This window comes from Silurus aristotelis (assembly GCF_946808225.1).
Source record: "Silurus aristotelis genome assembly, chromosome: 9".
Taxonomy (NCBI): domain Eukaryota; kingdom Metazoa; phylum Chordata; class Actinopteri; order Siluriformes; family Siluridae; genus Silurus; species Silurus aristotelis.
Window position 1 is genome coordinate 2,802,096 of NC_139582.1, and position 20,940 is coordinate 2,823,035.

At 38.3% G+C, this 20,940-nt stretch overlaps 1 protein-coding gene across 2 annotated transcripts in view; it reads right to left on the minus strand.

Annotated features, from left to right (window-relative positions):
• Nucleotides 1-20,265, minus strand: part of map1aa (microtubule-associated protein 1Aa) — a 31,690-nt gene extending 11,425 nt beyond the window's left edge. The window contains exons 1-4 of one of the 2 annotated variants that reach the window (XM_083549642.1): nt 19,943-20,265; nt 19,027-19,128; nt 859-941; nt 90-230 (exon numbers count right to left, since the gene is read on the minus strand). In XM_083549642.1, the coding sequence (XP_083405768.1) occupies nt 90-230; nt 859-941; nt 19,027-19,128; nt 19,943-20,087 (471 nt within the window). In that variant the 5' untranslated portion in view covers nt 20,088-20,265. Of the gene's footprint in view, nt 1-89; nt 231-858; nt 942-7,341; nt 7,455-19,026; nt 19,129-19,942 lie in introns of those variants that run through there. The other variant, XM_083549643.1, reaches the window with a different exon arrangement.
• Nucleotides 20,266-20,940: the final 675 nt, after the last annotated feature.

Genomic DNA, 20,940 nt, shown 5'->3' on the forward strand with positions numbered 1-20,940 from the left:
GATTTCTTGCTCGATGCATATGTTTCAATAAGAAGTGTGAGTGTGGCCTTGATTAAACAATCGTTACTAAATTAACCTTAATGCCTTACTCTTTGATTTGTATTGATGTCGGAGAAGTTCTTCCAGTCAAACACTCCACCGTTCACGATGAGGTCACCCCCTTGTTCAGTGCTCTGACCACTCAGGACCAATAACTTGTGTTCAGATGAGTCACAGAGGAGCGTTCGAATCTGGTTGAGGACAAAAAAATATATTTTATTTACATATATACACCGATCAGCCATAACAATATGAACACCTGCGTAATATTGTGTTGGTCCCCTTTTCCTGCTAAATCAGTCGTGACCCTGTCGAGCATTAACAGCATGAACTTCTTCAGCAGTTTGAGCTACAGGAGCTCGTCTGTTGGATCGGACCACACAGACCAGCCTTCGCCTCTCACGTGCATCAATGAGTCTTGTCCTCCCGTGACCCTGTCGCCGTTTCACCACTGTGCCTTCCTTGGAGCACTTTTAATAGATACTAACCACTGCAGACCGGAAACAGTCCACAAGAGCTGCAGTTTTGAAGATGCTCAGACCCAGTCGTCTAGACAACACAACTTGGCCCTCGTCAAACTCACTCAAATCCTTACGCTCGCCCATTTTTCCTGCTTCTAACATCAACTTTGAGATCAAAATGTTCACTTGCTGCCTAATAAATATATTCACCCACTAACAGGTGCCATGATGAAGAGATCATCAGTGTTCTTCACTTCAAAGCTCATAATATTATAATGTCATAATGTTATGCCATAATAATACGTACAGAGAAATGTGAGCATCAGGTGGAGGAATGATTTGTAGAAACCGCTATTACCTCTATTGAAATGTTGTCCACTGATGGATTCACTAATACAACTGTCTTAAGGACATTGCTCTTGTATTGCAGAATCCTTTGTCCTGCAAAAAAGGGGTTAGAAATGAACAAATTACAATTGCAGAAATGCCTGAAGGAGGTACTATAAACAGGAGATAAGTATGAAAGAGGTAGAATATACTGTATACAAGACAGGAGGTACATTTCAAATAAAATGCAAGCGATACATATTATTATTATGATTATTATTATTATTATTATTAATATTATTACTATCGTTGTGTCATTTTATTTTCAAGGCTGCAATTCTAAAAAACGGCATTGAGAAGCAGAAATCAATGCTTGTGATAGAAAAACAACATGGCATAGATCCTGTAAGCCATTCTGCCGGCTGTTGCCATGGGGACGGTGAGCTAGCGGCTGTCGCCGTTACACTGACCCAGTCTTGGAGCCATCCGACGCATTGCAGCATTTCTGCGAGAGGGTGTAAGGGAAAAAAAAAGCTCTCGCATCTAATGCATGTAAAAAGGCGTGGCATCGCAACAGATCGGTGGCCCCACTCAGAGATTTCCAGGTGGTACGTCATGATATATTAAGCATGAATCTCTCATTGGCTGTGTAAAGAGCTACAGAGGATTAATGGCTTGTTCCACAGAGTGGGGGTTATGATATATTCACGGTGAGGTGGGGGAACGAGTTGGTATTTAAAATAACATAAATACGAGTAGCGAAGCTTTCATTACTTTCTTCCATGCATAACATGGATGTGTGCAATCAGCTTGAGTCAGACCGTAAATGATGCACGTCTGCGTAAACTGCTATTACCACCATCTGAACAGGTCAAAAATCACATAAAACATGCAGAGCAAAATATAGTAATACGCTTATGTGTTCTCTCGAACAACGTAAACTGTGAATTACAACCCCAGTGAGCACTATATTGACTTTTTTTGTCATAGTAAGCCCTTGTCTATAAAATTCAATCACTGAACCCAGACACCAGCTTCAGCTGATGCTCAAGAGCCTTTAATTGCATCAGATTGACCTTATTTATTTATTTATTTATTTATTTCTCAACCCTTGTGGCCTGTTACGGTCAAAACCATACTAATAAGTGTTTGTTTGTTTGTTTGTTTTTCCCCTGAAAATTAGGTCTTTCTTTTTTGGCGATTCTGCTTAGCCTAATTTGTTTAATATCCAGGTTACACGTGTATACAGGGTTTTTCAGGCGCTAAAAAAAATAAATTGCGAAAGGTGGTGAAATATCAGTCACTTTTAACACACAAAAGTATTCCATAATTTCACAGCAATTACTCTGACCATCGTTTAGTAAATATAAGAGAATAGTGCATTATTCTAAAATAAGAAAGCCGTGCAGTGTGGAGGCATTGCACCGTGACCTTCAAATGTGCTCCGTAAAAGGAAAACAGAGACTAGAGAATGGGATGAATGACAAAGAGAGACAGCGCATTCCCCGGTGACATTGCACATTTACAGAGACGGCAGGCCTTAAGCCAGCAGCCGAACAGAAACTGATAATACAACAGAGGATACGGAGTGAAAAGACGAGCCGCATTCTATGCGCAAAGACCCATTAACAAGTATATTACTATTCATTTAATATCTCTGCTACCAGGTTCATTTTGCAGGCCTGAACACACACATTTAAAAGGCAATGATGCTGACAATGCGGCCAAACGTCTCCACAACATGAGGTTCCTCTCTTCCTTCTCTTCCGTACTTCCTCCCTGTAGTAATACTGTACATTGAAGACCTTTGCATCTAATTCCGGACTGAATTCCTCACCAGCTGAGCTTGTATGCGGTGGCTAACTAATTAAACCAAGGATAAATTCTTCTAAATGTTTTTTTTATGTGCCAAAAATGATCAATGTCCTGGAAGACAGAGCTGTTTAGTAAAGAAAAGGCAACCTGAGATGTCTGACAGTTTACTGACAATCTTTTTTACAATTTACAATTATATATTTGATCTTATATTTTTAGTTCCTTTTTTATGCACACCTGATCAGACAATCAGGTTTTCATTTTACTGCAACTGTATTCTGTACATAAATAAATCTCAAATCTTGAAATGAAATCACAGAAGGCTACATATTTGTGCTGTAAGATAACAAATGTTTTATTAAAATCTCATATCTGGGAAAAGAAAAAATTCTAGAGATCAATAATCATTCAATAATTAACACAAAAGGAAATTAATTAAGTAATTATAGGTGTTGAGACAATAAGAATTATTTTATTACAGGGTTTGCTTAAAATATGAAATCCTAATGTGGTATAATATAATATAAAATGGTATAGGTTTGTATAGTAGAGTAAAGTATAGTATAGGGTTGTATAGTATAGTATAGTAAAGTATAGTATAGTCTAGTATAGGGTTGTATAATATAGTGTTGTATAGTCTATTCTAGTATAGTGTAGTGTAGTATAGGGTTGTAAATTATAGTATAGTATAGTATAGTATAGTATAGTATAGTATAGTATAGTATAGTATAGGGTTGTATAGTAGAGTAAAGTAATGTAAAGTATAGTACAGTATCGTATAATGTATATAGTATAGTATAGTGTAGTGTTGTATAGTATAGTATAGTGTAGTATAGTATAGTATAGTATAGTATAGTATAGGGTTGTATAGTAGAGTAAAGTAATGTAAAGTATAGTACAGTATCGTATAATGTATATAGTATAGTATAGTGTAGTGTTGTATAGTATAGTATAGTATAGTATAGTATAGTATAGTATAGTATAAGGTTGTATAGTATAGGGTTGTATAGTATAGTATAGTATAGTATAGTATAGTATAGTATAGTATAGTATAGTATAGAATAGAATAGTATAGTATAGTATAAGGTTGTATAGTATAGTATAGTATAGTATAGTATAGTATAGTATAGTATAGTATAGGGTTGTATAGTATAGTATAGTATAGGGTTGTATAGTAAAGTAAAGTAAAGTATAGTACAGCATCATATAATGTATATAGTATTGTATAGTATTGTATAGTATAGTATAGTATAGTGTTGTATAGGGTTGTATAGTATAGTATAGTATAGTATAGTATAGTATAGTATAGTATAGTATAGTAAAGTATAGTACAGAATCATATAATGTATATAGTATAGTATAGTATAGTATAGTATAGTATAGTATAGTATAGTATAGTATAGTGTTGTATAGGGTTGTATAGTATAGTATAGTATAGTATAGTATAGTAAAGTATAGTACAGAATCATATAATGTATATAGTATAGTATAGTATAGTATAGTATAGTATAGTATAGTATAGTATAGTATAGTGTTGTATAGGGTTGTATAGTATAGTATAGTATAGTATAGTATAGTATAGTATAGTGTTGTATAGGGTTGTATAGTATAGTATAGTACAGGGTTGTATAGTATAGTATAGTATAGTATAGTATAGTATAGTATAGTATAGTATAGTATAGTATAGTATAGTATAGGGTTGTACAGAGTAGAATAGGATAGGATAATTGTAAATAATACTTTGTGTCTTTAAAATAAAAGAAGACAAGAGAAACTCTAATAACAAAACTCTAGTAACAAAATACATTGTAATATATTGACTAAAGTTTGTGGACACCTGACTATAAGATATGCTATGTGCATCCCATTCCACAATCAGTTCCTATTTGCTTGTTATAAAAACCTCGACTCTATTGGGAAGAAGATGCTCCACTAGATTTTGCAGTGTGCTTGTAGAGATTTGTGGACATCCATTCAGCCAAAAGAGCGTTAGTAAAGTCTGTTATTGATGTAGGTGAGGTAAGGAGAAATTCATTGTTTAATAGGGTTAGGGTCAGAGCTCTACAGCAGGAGATCTTCATGGAGCTGGCTTTTTGCACATGAGCATTGTCATGCTGGGGCAGGTTTGGGTCTCCTATTTCAAGTGAAGGGAAAATTTCATGCTGCCGCATCCAAAGACTTATATATAATTGTTTTCCTCCAAGACTGTGCTACCAGTTTGGGAAAGAAACACATGGGGCTAGAAAATCAGGACTGGTTCATTTGAGGAACGGTCTATGAATAAATTAGTTATGCTTTAAATAATCGGATTTACTATCAACCTAAAATAATAAACAAAGAATTTTAGATATTTTTCATAATGGATAAAAAATTCAAATTACTTCTTTTATTTTTAATATTTGTAATCATGCTGAATGATAAAGATTCGCTTTGACTACTGCAATGTTTTGAGTGTTATGAACGACTTTCATCATTAACCTCCGGATATGACATTTCTTTTGAGACTTGTTGCTTCTGTTGCCACTTTGGGGGGAAAAAAGGTCCCTGAATTGAACTGCCCTAAGCTGCATTAAACTAAACTGTATCTCTTAATGCCTGAGATTACATTATGACTCGGTCCTTTTATATCAATTCATCTGCTTCCTGTCCATCACCACCACCACAACCTCTTCCATTAATGTAGTTATGAGTAAGGAGGCAGAATAGATAGGGGAGAAGGCAAGAGGAGGACAAACAACATGAAGAAAGTGTGTGTGTGTGTGTGTGTGTGTGTGTGTGTGTGTGTGTGTGTGTGTGTGTGTGTGTGTGTGTGTGTGTGTATTCCAGTTAATCTATGCTTGATGATTTAGTATGCAGTGCAAGCTTCTGCCTTTTATCCTGTTAAGCCTTTTAAATCATGTCAATATAATCAATAAAATGTTCAATATTCAGGTTCATTTGGAAACCAACAAACATTGGTTCATTATGCAAATTGAATAGTTTGTTCTGTAAGGGAGGGATTGCTGGGTTAAAAAAAAAAAAAAACAGAGGATTGTTAATCGCTGGCCCTTTTTATTCTTAGAACAACGCAGTGATTTATTATGCAATATTATATAATACACTGACTGCCGGCTGATGTTTTGTTAATGCATAAATAACTACAGAGAATAAGCAACATTTGCAAATTTGCATTGTCATACTGTCTAAGACATACTTTTCTTTTTTCTCTTCTAGACTGAGACGGGTATTCAGGAAAGGTCAGGTCTTTGGTGTACAGGTAAAGATCTACCATGCAGGTAAAACAGCAAAGGTGTTCTGATAAGATCGTATACTTTTTAACACCTTTTGTGCTGGTTAAAATTCAGAGGGCTTGTGAATGAAGTGTATCCTGCTGAGCTAAAAACAGAATAAACAGCACAGGAAAGATCTTTCGCTGGAGTTCAAGCAAACCATTCTGGGGGGTGGAGAATGATCAGAGTAGAAAATGTAATGGCTACAATTTTGCAGTTGATGGTTTGTGCCTATTTGCATTTGAGGTACTGTGTATATTATTTATTTATTAATTTATTATATATTCCAGCTGTGCCCCCCCCCCTCTCTCTCTCTCTCTCTCTCTCTCTCTCTCTCTCTCTCTATATATATATATATATATATATATATATATATATATATATATATATATATATATATATATATAGAGAGAGAGAGAGAGAGAGAGAGAGAGAGAGAGAGAGAGAGAGATATATGAGATAGAGAGAGCGAGAGAGAGCACAGCTGGAATATATTCTATTATATTCCAGCTGTGCCCTCTCTCTCTCTCTCTCTCTCTCTCTCTCTCTCTCTCTATACATATACATATATATATATATATATATATATATATATATATATATATATATATATATATATATATATATTATATATATATATATATATATATATATATATATATATATATATATATATATATATATATATAGAGAGAGAGAGAGAGAGAGAGAGAGAGAGAGAGAGAGAGAGAGAGAGAGAGAGAGAGGGCACAGCTGGAATATCCCATCTAGCATTGGAGCGCCGGATTAATAAGTAGGTCATCTAAGCAATGCATAACATAACTTGGATCATCAAAGCTGAGGAGCTTCCATGCATTAACAGGTAGACAAGAGACAGGTGCAACCTTCAGATGCTTCAAGGAGATCCATCACCAACCGCACACACAACAGCAACCACCAACAACTATTCCTATCATTCATGCAAAAATATATTCCTATCTAATCATTACAGAGGTTTATGCATCAGCCACCAGGATCCACTGTGCTGCTCAGTAATGCACTCCATCCTTCTTTTCTGTTTCTCCGCACGCTTTTTTTTCCTTCTTTTCCATTCTGAAATTACGCGCTGTCACTATAGCAACTGATTGACATTTCAGGACACCGCGACGCTCGCGACTATAAATAGGTAACAATTAATATTGCAATTAGAATGTTGCAAATAATGAAACAGAAATACTGAAATATTGATGAAAACAAAATCAGCGTCGTGTAACAAACACAAGGTCCACGGCTTGTTTCCATGAGCGGGTATTAACAGGTTATTCAAGCGCTCGGGTTTTATAGATAGATATTTATATAAATAAAAATAATTCTAATGAGAATAATTATAAAAATAATCTTTTTCAGTAACGTAATAAATAAAAATAAATAAATTTAAAAAACAGACTCACCGGGGATGATGCTGAGAATCTCGGGCGCGCGCGTGTTTGTGCGTGCGTGTGTGTGTGTGTGTGTGTGTGTCGAGCTGAGCGCGCTCACAAACACGCGAGCGTGCACGGAACAAGGGAGTGGGCGGGGCCGGAGAGCGCGGATTTGTATACACACACACACACACACACACACAGACTCAGACATGTACTTCAGTAAAGAGTAATCTTTACTACTTCATGTTTTAGTGTCACCCTAATAACTGAACCTCCCATCATATTGATATATTAATACAAAAAAATTTTCTCTAATGAATATAGATGAAGAGATGAAGATGATGATGATCAGGTGATCAGGAATGTGTCTGTTCTTAGTCATGTTTACGTCACTGACTCCCTCTGTCTCATCCACATTAACCCCAGACTTCTTGTTGCCTTCTGCCTGATCAATTTGAGCTCCATAGTCGTGTGAGAGACAGGAAATGATGCACCAGTTGAAGGTCGAAAAAAAAGCAGCACAATGACAAGAAACAGGTTGAAAACGGTGCAGTGAGAGGAACAGATATTGATCACGTCACCAAATATATTCAAACTGAATTCACAAGTCCGATTTGAAAGTGAAGTAAAGTTCTGATACCAGAAAAATCTAAAGTGCAGTAACTAAGTATTTGTATTTGTACTAAGTATTTGTATTTGCAGTAACTAAGTATTGTGTGTGCAAATACTAAGTATTTGCACACACACACACACACACACACACACACACACACACACACACACACACACACACACACACACACACACACACACACACACACACACACACACACACACAGGCATGCAAATCCACCTTGCACACCTGCAATTATTTGCATATAAATGGGCATTGTGTGTGTGTGTGTGTGTGTGTGTGTGTGTGTGTGTGTGTGTGTGTGTGTCTGTGTGTGTGTGTGTGTGTGTGTGTGTGTGTGTGTGTGTGTGTGTAGCTCGTAAGTCCGGATCTCTCAATAACAATATATAGGTGAGGATATACTGTGTGCATGAATTTGTGCATCACCCACATTTCACACTCGATTAATACTCACGAGTGTGTTTGAGTTTGAGTGAAATTGCAATATTGTATAATTAGTCTTAATTTAGTTGCAATAAACTGCACAAAAATGTGGATTGAAATCAAGTCAAGTTTATTTCTATTGCGTTTTTCACAACAGACATTGTCTCAAAGCAGCTTTACAGAAATCAACAGTTAAGGTGAATGGTGTGTGTTTATCCCTGATGAGCAGCCGTGGAGACTATGAGCAGGAAAAACTCCCTTAGATGTTATGAGGAAGAAACCTTGAGAGGAACCAGACTCAAAAGGGGAACCCATCCTCATTTGGGTGATATCAAGACTGTGATTATAGTCTTTAAACAATACAGAACACTGGAGAGTGAGAACTAACATGAGCACTGGAGTGTGTGATTATAAGTAATGATCTTTCTACAGTCATTGTGTTTATAAAACTAGGAAATGTGGATTTAAGGTTCACTTCTGGAACATAATAACATTTACACAATGGTACCAGACCACTTGCTTTCTGAGATCATGTGTGAAGCAAAAACGCATGGAACATCTCTATGGGTTTTCATCTCGGGTTTTCTTAGCTTGTTGTTTGTTGCCTTTGAGGTTCTCCAAGAAAACCCATCATTCTCAACACCACCGTGGTGGAACCAATTCACAGAGACTTTTGTTTTGGTGCCTGGACTCAATAAAATCCCACTTTAATGGTGTTTGTTTATAACATTTTAATAATTTGCTCGTCTGGGATTAAATGCGCCTACTTTTAAATATGAGTCGATTTTGTTTGTCTGAAAACCCCGTTGGCGAAACCTCATGCCTTTTATTGATTGGCTTTAATTCCACAGAGAAGAAACGAGGACCTGGAATTAAACATGCTCTCCTCCATTAAAACTCCATCACTAGTAATCAATATTTTATCAATTCCTTAAATGATATGCATGTAGACAGGGTGAAGATAAAGATCGTGAATTTGCAGAACGAATACACAGCTGTGATTCATTGTTGCTGTTCTTCTTTATACAGGAAACTTTGAGCCACCAGGCACCTCATTAGGTTCTGCAGATATACTGCCAGAAGAAGGGAAGGCAGGGCAGGATTGGGAATTTTAATGCGTCATGTATCGAGCGCAGCAGCTGCAGGGTGTGACTGTCTGAATCCATCCCACGTAACCAGACTCCATCAGACAGGCTGGAAGACCAGAATATTGGATCTATCATAACGACTGGTAATGGTTTTTGGTGAGAACGTTTTAGATTTTTCAGCATTTTAGTCCAAACATCTCAGAACCTTCTTCACTCCGAACATCTCAGAAACTTTTTAACTTCAAACGTCTCAGAACATTCTACATTCCAAACATCTCAGAACCTTCTTCAATCCAAACATCTCAAAACCTTCTTCAATCCAAACATCCATCTCAGAACCTTCTTCAGCCCAAATATCTCAGAACCTTTTTTACTTTAAACATCTCAGAACCTTTTACATTAAAAACATTTCAGAACCTTTTCAACTTCAAATGTCTCAGAACTTTCTACATTCCAAACATCTCAGAACCTTTTACACTCCAAACATCTCAGAATCCTTATACCACTCAGAGTCAGAGTCCATAACATCAAATTTAGCATGGAACTGAAACATGCCTTGTGTTCTGTAGGACATTTTCCAGCCCTCGCATGTGTTAGATCTCTTGAATATGGTATTATTACAGGAATCGCATCCCAGACGAATCCCAGACAAGTGGTTGAGTCTCGGTGCCACACCCGGGCTGTGGGACAAGCTGATGTTTTTTTGATCATGTCATCATCTAATCACAAGGTTCAGGGCAGTGTCTGATCCACTGAATGTATCGTGATCATGTAGTACACCACATTTGAGAATTTTTATTTTTTAATATCCACAAAAAGCTCCAGCTCCGACATGCACTCAGCTTTGGGCATCATGTTCTGACCTTGACGGTCAATGAGACCTGCTTTTCTGCACAATACAGCAAACTCTCCATTGGGCAGTGAACAGTGTGATGATCTCAGGTTTCACTGTGTCTCTGGATTTGTGTGTGTGTGTGTGTGTGTGTGTGTGTGTGTGTGTGTGTGTGTGTGTGTTTGATCGATAACAGTCTGGTGACACCACAACCTTGTGCTGATTCTCTGTGTTCATGGAGGGATATAAAGGACCAGGATCAATAATGTGCTCTGAATTATTGATGATTTTTGAGGCACACGCCTTTTCTGAACCTCACACCGATTACATCCGAGCGCAGCTGCTACACCGCGCCTGCAGTCTCTGTCACAGGTTTTGGTGTTAATTATAATTCTAAGCAAATGTGAGAGTTTTTGGCATTACTTTATTTACACCTTAACAGTATACAAGGTGAGGAGGAGAACATCTCAGATCCTTCTTCACTCCAAACATCCATCTCAGAACCTTCCTCAGCCCAAACATCTCATACCCTTCTTCAGTCCAAACATCTCAGAACCTTTTTCAGCCCAAACATCTCATAACCTTCCTCAGCCCAAACATTTCAAAACCTTCCTCAGTCCAAACATCTCATAACCTTCTTCAGCCCAAACATCTCAGAACCTTACTCAGTCCAAACATCTGAGAACCTTCTTTAGTCCAAACATCCATCTCAGAACTTTCTACACTCCAAACATCTCAGAACCTTCTTCAGTCCAAACATTTTAGAACCTTCTTTAGCCCAAACATCTCAGAACTTTCTTCAATCCAAACAGCTCAGAACCTTCTTCAGCCCAAACATCTCAAAACCTTACTCAGTCCAAACATCTCAGAACCTTCTTCAGCCCAAACATCTCAAAACCTTACTCAGTCCAAACATCTCATAACCTTCTTCAGCCCAAACATCTCAGAACCTCCCTCAGTCCAAACATCTCATAACCTTCTTCAGCCCAAACATCTCAGAACCTCCCTCAGTCCAAACATCTCAGAACCTCACTCAGTCCAAACATCTCATTACATTCCTCAGTCCAAACATCTCAGAACCTTCTTTAGTCTAAACATCCATCTTAGAACCTTCTACACACCAAACATCTCAGAACCTTCTTCACTCCAACAACAGTATTTGAATTCAGGAGGAATATTTACTCTTTCAGCGTTAAAGCGATAAATACATTTTGGCTGTGTGCATTAATGTTCTGACCTTTACAGTGTTTCCAGTGGCAGCTGTATTGCTATGCATCATTTTGCATTGCGGTAAAAAATTATTTGTTTATATATAATCATCAGTAGATGTTCTAATACAGAGTTGTATTGATTGTCAATGCAGCTCAAGGACTTCATTTCCTGACCGTACATTACATATATCCATCGCAACGTATCCATCTATTAGCGAGTCCTACACCCATCACATATCATAACCTTGTGCTCCAGAACATCTGATCAAACACATGATCAACTTGTGCTTGTTAATATCATGAACAGCAGCTATGCTAATTCCTCTCCACTGCTTCTCTTTCTCTACCCATCCTGAGGCATCCGGAGGTTGCTCCAGCTCCAGTCACGTCCCACCTCATGAAGATTATAAACTTTCAAAGAATAGATGCTGCAAACATCCCGAACCTTCTAAAAATGAACCAGCGCCATTTGGATCCCACTTCATCTAGAGTTTAGACATTGGACCTCATTGAACGTTTAAAGGCTCTGGCATGTGTTGGATCTGTGATGATCTCAAATGTTGAGCTGTTTTATGAGTTGCTCAGTAGCTCCTGGTTCCACAAAGTCACCTGACAGTATAAGACTGTAGAAAGGACGTTACTCATAATCACACACTCCAGTGCTCACGGTGGTTCTCCGGTGTTTTTTATTGTTTTATGATTTAAAATCACACTCTTGAGGATGGGTTTCCCATTTTTAAGTCTGGTTCCTCTGAAGGTTTCTTTCTCATACCACCTCATACAGGGGAGTTTTTCATCGCCACACTCGCCCCAGGCTCCATCATCACATATAATTCACTTATATTATAAACAACCTTAAATCCGGGCCAAACCTGTGTTTAATAAAACCACATGAAACATGAGAGAAAATTTCCAAAGAGAAGTAGATGCTGTGTAGGAAAACCATCAAGAACCTTCCAAGCTGTGATGACTTTGCATTCCACAGTGCATGATTAGTAATCTGAGCACAGCACCAAGAAAAGCAGGCGAGTCATACTGAGCATGCTCCGAGCTGCTGCTTTACCTACATCATTCAACTGAGACAGGAAGGAGGAGTTTCTTAAAGTGTAGCAGACAGGCTCTAGACCAGCATGGTGGACAGACAGATGAGGGAGCAATGAGAGACAGAATTGAGACTCAGTGAGGAGAAAAAAGGAAAAAAAAAAAGCAGGGAATGTTTTTTCTCCTTCTGTTACACTTCCCCCTACTCTTTTTCTTTTTTCCCCCCGTGGACTCATTCTACAGTAACAGTCTGTCAATATACAGCATGATGTTTTTATAACTGAGCGGCAGCACGGGTCCCAGCTGCCGGATCGTCCACTAATAAAGTCTATCTTTTCTGTTTGAGTTTAATCAGTTTCGCAGTGTTATCCAGCATAGAACAACTAAGTAAAGAACACCTACAGAAGGTTTTACAGGAGAAACAGCAAACGTTTGGAGAAACGAAATGTCTGGATGCTAAAAGTGTGTAAAGTTGTTCTTCATTCTAAGAGAATAAAATGGAACATCTGGACATTTATACCGTTCAGCCATAACCACCTGCCTAATAGTGTGTCGGTCCCCCTTTCGCTGCCAAAACAGCAAAACCTATCGATCATTAACAGCATGAACTTCTTCAGCAGTTTGAGCTACAGGAGCTCGTCTGTTGGATCGGAACCACGTGGACCAGCCTTTGTTCCTCACGTGCGTCAATGAGCCTCGGCTGCCCGAGTCCCTGTCGCCGTTTCACCACTGTTTCTTCCTTGGAGCACTTTTAATAGATACTGACCACTGCAGACCAGAACATCCCACAAGAGCTGCAGTTTTGGAGAAGCTCAGACCCAGACGTCTAGACGTCACAATTTATCAAACTTTTAAATCCTTACGTTTGCCCATTTTTCCTGCTTCTAACACGTCAACTTTCAGAACAAAATGTTCACTTGCTGCCTAATAAATATATTCACTCACTACCAGGTGCCATAATATTTTGCCTATTCGGTGTGTTTATAATATAATTAATAGTTTTAATTATGATTATTATGAAAGTCCCCTGGTGGTCTAGTGGTTAGGACGCGTAATGGCTTCTCCTAATGGGAGAAGCCGAAAGAAAGTTAGTTATGAGTTATTAATGAAATTTCTCTTATTTTCAATGAAATATATTTTAACTGCTTTGTACAGGTTTTCTAGGTTGTGGTGTAAAATGCTCTTTTGTCCTGAAAAGCTTTTTTTATGTGCATTAAACAGATAATTTTTATGTGAATGGACTCTTTATTCAGAATTCTGCTCAAGAAGTTATCTGAGATATCAGCAAACTTTAACGTGATCCGGTTATTCAGTTTTCGGTTACTGTCAAAGTAAAGCAGAGCACATTGTCAAATCAAAAGTGATTAGATTAGACGTGATGTTGCGTCCTGTTAAAAGGGTGTTAAAGGACTCTTAGATCTCAGACACATCGCTAATGTGCTCTGTTTATCTATTTAAAAAAAGAAAAAGGGTACTGCAGAGCTGGAAAGTTCGTAGCAGCCGTAATCAGATTCATCAAGGAGGTTTGAAGATCGACGACAGAATACATTTCAAGAATAAATTTTGCTACAAAATAAAGACTTTTATTATTTTATAATATTTATTCATTTCAGCTACGTCTTATTCTTATACATTTAGAATGCAAAAGTTCCTTGAAAGCTGGATCCCAGTCCTATAGGGAATCTTAATAATTTCACAGCTGAAGTTTGAGCGAGCGCTAAATATGAGATCTCAGGGTTGTACAGAATCTGGAGCCTATACCAGAAATGTGGTAGATGAGGGCACCACACCCCACACACGTGAACATATTTACACCAAGAGACAATATATCTCTCACAATTTACCTTTCAGCATGTTTTGGGAGATGGGAGGAAACCAGAGAAGACAGGGGAAGCCACCATGATACCGAGAGCGGGATCTATCCATGGACCTGTGAGATGTTAGACAACGCTGAACATTGTACCAGAGTGCTGACTCTTATTATTCTTGATGACCTCTTAATATGTTTCATTACGAGGTGGTAAAAAAAAAATTCGGGACTAGTTTCATAACACACCAACAGATGGCAGCACAAGGCTGCACGCACAGTCACAGGGAGCACCGACTTTCATTAGTCAGTGTGCCAAAAGACATCGTCCTGTGCTGTGCAGCTGGTGCTTTTCTGACCACATGCGTTACCACGTCTGCTATTCAGACCACGTGGGCAAATGTCGTCGTTCTGACACCACAGTGCAAATAGCAGAGGTGCTTGACATGCTTTAAAAAGAAGACTTTCCAGAACACCTTCTAGATAATGTGATAGTCTATAAAGATAAATAAATAAATTGTAAACAAAGTCTCAAAAAGATTTTTATACCACATCGTATAAACCTCGTCTTCTTGGTTGGTTTAGTCAGTGCTGCCCATTTTCTTGTATTTTTGAAAGTTTAACCAGCCCAAAATTTTTTTTTGAGGTCGGATCTGTACATCCGATTTCAGCAACAAAATATCGAAAGAGCATCTCTGACATCGAATCGTTGTAGCAATGAGTCTCAGTTAACATTGCGCCTTTTTATTTCTCCATCTCCTTCCCCAGGCCTCCTCATTAACTACCTTCTTCACTCAAGCAGAATATTCCAACGTGGCCTTCAAAACGAGCCCAAGCGTTGCTATGACAGTTTGTAGCTGTTCCTCATAACCTGTCTGCATTTACACTAATTCCTTCGAGACCTCCCACGCACTAGAACTGCGGTGTGTTTACTGTTGCCGCTGAAAGGTGATCACCTCGGAGTGAAGTATTTGTTTATTATTATTCATTGCACGCAAACGCGAGTTTTTCATTTTGTCAACTTTGAAAGACAGACAACTGAAAATGAGCTCCGATTCCCTGCTGCTTGGAACGGAGCCTCCAGGGAATCCTAACGGGATGGATTTCTGCTCCGACGCCCCTCACGCCCTTACGAGCCTCTACTACGTATCGACGGAGCCTCACGCAGACTGCATTCATGCAGGAGAGCCAGGAAGAGAGTGTCAAGGAAGGACTTTAGTGAAAGGAGGCTACCAATGTTTTTTTATTTATGGGAAAGGATTCAGAGGTGAAAAAGGATGTATTATTTATCGCCGTACAGACAAGATGGAACCGGTGTCAGCAGTCATAGGAGAAATGGGAAGGTGTCATTAATATTGCACTGGAAATATGGGTGTGTGTGTGTGTGTGTGTGTGTGTGTGTGTGTGTGTATGAGGGCACAAGTGCATGTGTGAACACTGGTTGTTGTTGTTGCTGTTATGCCACACTGTGCAGAGAATACATTTAAAGGATTATCCCCCTAAAGCCTCATACCTGCTGAGGTGATGGATAAACTGCTCTGATGTTATTCACTTCTGCAGAGTCAGGAATTCATTCTGCATGGCCACTAATTGGGTTAAAATCTCATGATGACGGGCCAGTCTAAATATAGCACAACCATAGAATAGCATGTATACTGATGAAAGTGGTTTTTTTTTTCCAGAAATGTGAACTGCAGATATTTTACCAGTGCAAATCTATTCAAATCTAAATGTATAAAATCAAGGGGTGTAACGGTACACGTATTTACACCAAACCATTTCTGTACAGGTGTGTAGTTCAGTTCAGTACATGTGTACCGAATGCAATCCTTTTCTCAAAATCTGAGTTTCCTCACGAAGGTATTAAGTGGCTTGTTTGTTTAGTCTTCGCCTCGCCAACATTGCCAAGGGTATTAAGAAAAAAGAGAAAGAAACTAGAGTTAGCGCAGTGTTACTGTGGCTGCCGAACCGGAAATAAGATTTGTAGTGCACTTTGTTCTGAGCATGCGTGAAATCGCTGCCACTTCCTGCCATCATCAACGCTAGCGCAATGGATTCGTTTGCGTTTTATGTCCAGCTTCAAGAAAATCCTGACAATTCCTCATATCGAGGGAGCGAATGAATGAAAGATTGGAGGAACTAATACATTTATGTATGACAAGTATGCTGAAATAAGTAACAGTTAAGTTGAACATTTAAGTTTAACATGTTAAACACAAACACACACACACACACACACACACACACACATCTGTATTACCAACATGGGGGTCTAACAAACACAAACTATTTAATTAGATTTTTCCATTTATTTCATTTTATTTAGTCAAATTAATTTGTGCCAATTTAATCAATTACTCAATTGAATCAACATAATAAAAGTATGTTTTTAGATATTTAGTTTTTTAGAAATTACTTAAAATCCGAGGTACGTACCGAACCATAAATGATAGTAAAATCACATCAAACACCATGCCTTTATCCAGATGATCTCTTGTATACACCTGAGCAGGTAAAGAGTTTAGAGCTAAACCCAACAGTGGTGCCTTTGTTGGCGCTGGTACTTAAACTCATGACCCATCGATCAGAAGTCCAACTCAAACAACTGAACTGCCACTTCCCAGGGGTGCAAATGCACATTTGCTGAGGGGTATGTAAGATAATGGTTGGTGCCCCCCTCCCAAAAAAATCGGGGTACATTCAAGAATAAATGCACTGCATGCAATAGCGCCCTCCATCTCCCATGTGTGGCACCCATATGCACCGCATATGACCGTATTTCATGGCTGTTGTTCCCAGATCTCCTGGGATTTTCATAAATAACAGTCTTTACAGTTCACTCAGAATAGTGTGAAATGGTGTGAAAACACCCACACATTAAAAAAAAAAAAAAAGTTGAGGTCAGAGAAGGATAAATAGAGTGGTTTGAGTTGACAGAAAGGCTACAGTAACTCAATTACTACTCATGCTAAGGAAAAACTCATGTCAGAATGCACAAAATATCCATAAAAACCATAAGACTTAATGAGCTACAACAATGTCAGTCTTTCCCATGAACAGGGATTTAAAGCTAGACTGGGCATGTTTCACCAAAACTGGGAGGCTGAAGTTCGGGAATATGAGCAAGCAATGATTTCTAGTACATATTAGGGTTGTTTCATTAATAAATAATTCTCAGAAAAGTCATTCAAGCTACTTGGCGCAGCAAAGAGCGTTCTTCGATCGAGCGTAACGCTGCATCAGCATTATTGATCCAGATCGAAATACACCGCAGGTAAAACAACCACATTAATACAGTAAGTCATGTGATACAACACAATTCTGGGCGATTCTCACACACTGATGCTGCAGCAGATGGACAAAATATTGCATTATGATACAGAAATTGTATTTTTTTAGATTATTAGAGGGAGTCACAGCTTCACAAACACCTCAGGAACGCAATCCGTTAGCTGACGAGGCTCACAGAATATGGATTAAAACCCATTTTGAAGTGCCTTGAGCAGGTACAGAGGATCTTAAAAAAGTGTGGAAACATGTAGACTTTTATGGTTTTTGTTTCTATGCAACAAAAAGGCAAAAACACACAAGAATTGTAAAGTGAATAGCAATAACAAAGTTCTGTGACGACATTTTTGTCTCTGACAGAAGAACAAAAGGAACATCAAGGCATCTCTCAAAAAGCATAAAAAGACCAGATGTTTCCAAACTTTTGACAAGCCTTTGTACATGTAGTAGCTGTACAATAAAAGAAAAAAGATCCAAGCGGTAAAATACCACCTACATCACCTACCTTTGCCGTTTGGAACACAGCCCTAGACAATGTACAAGGTAATCTGCTGTGAGGATATTTTTATTATTCAATTGTTCTAACTGATTTTAATTAGAGGTCGACCAATTGTGGATTTTCCCGATACCGATAGCTAGATTGGACCGTACTTGCCGATAACCAGGTAATCAACTGGATAAAAAACAAACATGACACTCCATGTAAAATAATACTGAACTTTATTACAAAAACATAAAATAATAACTGAATCATAAAAACATGGTAAAATTAAAAGAATTATGAATATATAAATTATATTAATAAATGTTGAGGAAATAGAAGACATGCAATTAAAGTGAAACAGAGTAACACTCCAAAGAAAAAAGAAAATAAAAACATACATCCAAAATGAATAATACTAATTTAAAAAAAAAAAAAAGACACTTCAAATGAACAGCAGGTGGCATCACTAATTCACCTCTAGAGGCCGCTCTCGTACTGTATAACGCAACCCGGAAAAACTATCGGTATGGATTTTCTGCGAAAGTGCTATCAACTATCGGTACCAATTATTCAGCAAAACTGATGAATCGGTTGACCACTATTTTAAATTGTCATAGGTCTTTTTAAATATACTGAAATAAACTCTATAGAATCATCATTTATTTATTTTATTTATGAACTTATGAAATGTGACATGTGCAAAATTGATGCAAATGAGGGGCAGAACACAAAAACACTTATCATGGCAATAAACCAAAGCAGGTTTAGTAAGCTTTTACATCCACACTGACAAATGTACAAAATAAAAAATGTAAAAAATATATTAAAAATAATGAACAATAATGTATATTTATAAGTAGCCTAGTGATTTAGTTCTACTTTGTGCCACTCATATGTGACTGACCTTTCACCTCTGAAGAGAACTGAGCTGAATGCTTCGATATGAAGAGCTGTAGCTCCTTGTCCAAATCACAGACGGTCAGATCGATTTCCCATGAACGAAGACCTGGTGAAAAAAATACACAAAATACAACAAAATATGGGTTTAAAAGGTAAAGTATTGGGACACCTGCCAGTTCCACTAATATGTTGTACATATGAGTGGACACAGTTGTGTAGGACGTCTTTGCATGATTTAACATTAAATGTTTCCCTCACTTGAACTAGAAAAGTGAAACCTGTTCCAGCATGATGATGCCCATGTGCACAAAGCCAGCTACAAGAATATATGGATTTCATGGGTTGGAGATCTGCTGCTATAGAGCTCAAAACCTTGTAGAACAATAAATGTGAATCCTGAAGCATCCCAACTCCCTACCTCTGGATGAAGTTCTCTTCAACAGGAGCCCATCTGGGGATGGGTCCACATGAACAGCTTAAAGATCCATGAAGTTACTGAGCAACTCAAGAGGATTTGGACTTTAATTTATATCAACCGTCTGCTGCAATGGCTCAGGACCACAGGTTGCATAAACAGTTCTGCATTTAAGCGTCTACAACTGAACAGCTCACCTCAACAGTGATGGGATTATAATGAATGAACATTCTGTGCCAACCAGATAATGATGAATCTGGTTCCTCTCAAGGTTTCTTCTTCATGCAATGTACTGTATAATTATTCGATAGTGCTATAAATAAAGAAGCAGTAACTGCAGTGAAGCTTAATACAAAAGATGTGCAAGTCCTCCAGCATCTGCTGGTTCTGTAGGACAAAGCAGGTGTGATGCTGCAGGACTGCTGCAAAGGAGGCTTCATCAAAATTAATTGAACCGATCCTTTGATAATTAGGCGTAATTCACGTCACGCATGCGCAGACTCACCTTGTTTTAATTGCTCTTTCGCTTTATTCAGCGCGCGCTCCGCTGGAACTTCACCGATCACGACGAGCAGATAGAAGCGCGTGCTGCCGAACGTCCGAGCCTCACCGTCGCCCGCGGCACGAGCGGCGCCCTCCTCTGTCTCCATGGCAACGAATGTCTCCTCGAGCGACGGGCGAGCCTGCTCGCCATTCCACGCTACGATTCTGCGCGCACAGGACGAGCTGAGCCGGGAGGCGGGGCCTAAAGAGACAAGGAGCCAACCGGAGACGGCTCGGGTGGAACGAGGCGCTCTGATTGGCGGACGCACCGTAGTGCAATCTGATGTCAGCAAAAATAAAATATTTTTTTATATTAAAGAGTTTTTATTATAAACTCTTATTTAATATGAACTCTTTATTATAAAAATAAAGCTTTGGTTGAAATAAAGACAAATCGTTTTATGTTTGAGCCAAAATAACATAATACAAATATTACAATTATACAATTTTACACCACCTATAATAATAATAATAATAATAATAATAATAATAATAATAATAATCATCATCATAATCATAATTATTATGATTGTTATTATTATTGTTGTTGTTGTTATTGTTGTTTCAGCTGCTGGATGTTAGACACGGAACTTTTCCACCTTTCCCTTTATGATGCCCCACAGTGTTCTGGTCTGGAGACAATTCATGTTCAATGAACCGCAGCTCCCCAGTACCAGCAGCACTCATGCATCCCCAGAACATGATGCTACCACCACCATGTTTGACTGTAGGCAAAACACAATTTTCTTGTTATTTCTCACCAGGGCGTCACCACACATGCTGGACATCATCTGACCAAACAAGTTTATCTTAGTCTCATTATATAATATTATATTATATTCATTCATTTTCTTCCGCTTATCCGTAATTCGGGTCGCGGGGGCAGCAGTCTAAGCAGGCCCCCGCCTTCGACTGCTGCCCAATCCTCACAGCACCGTCCCTTACGGTCCCTCCTGCAGG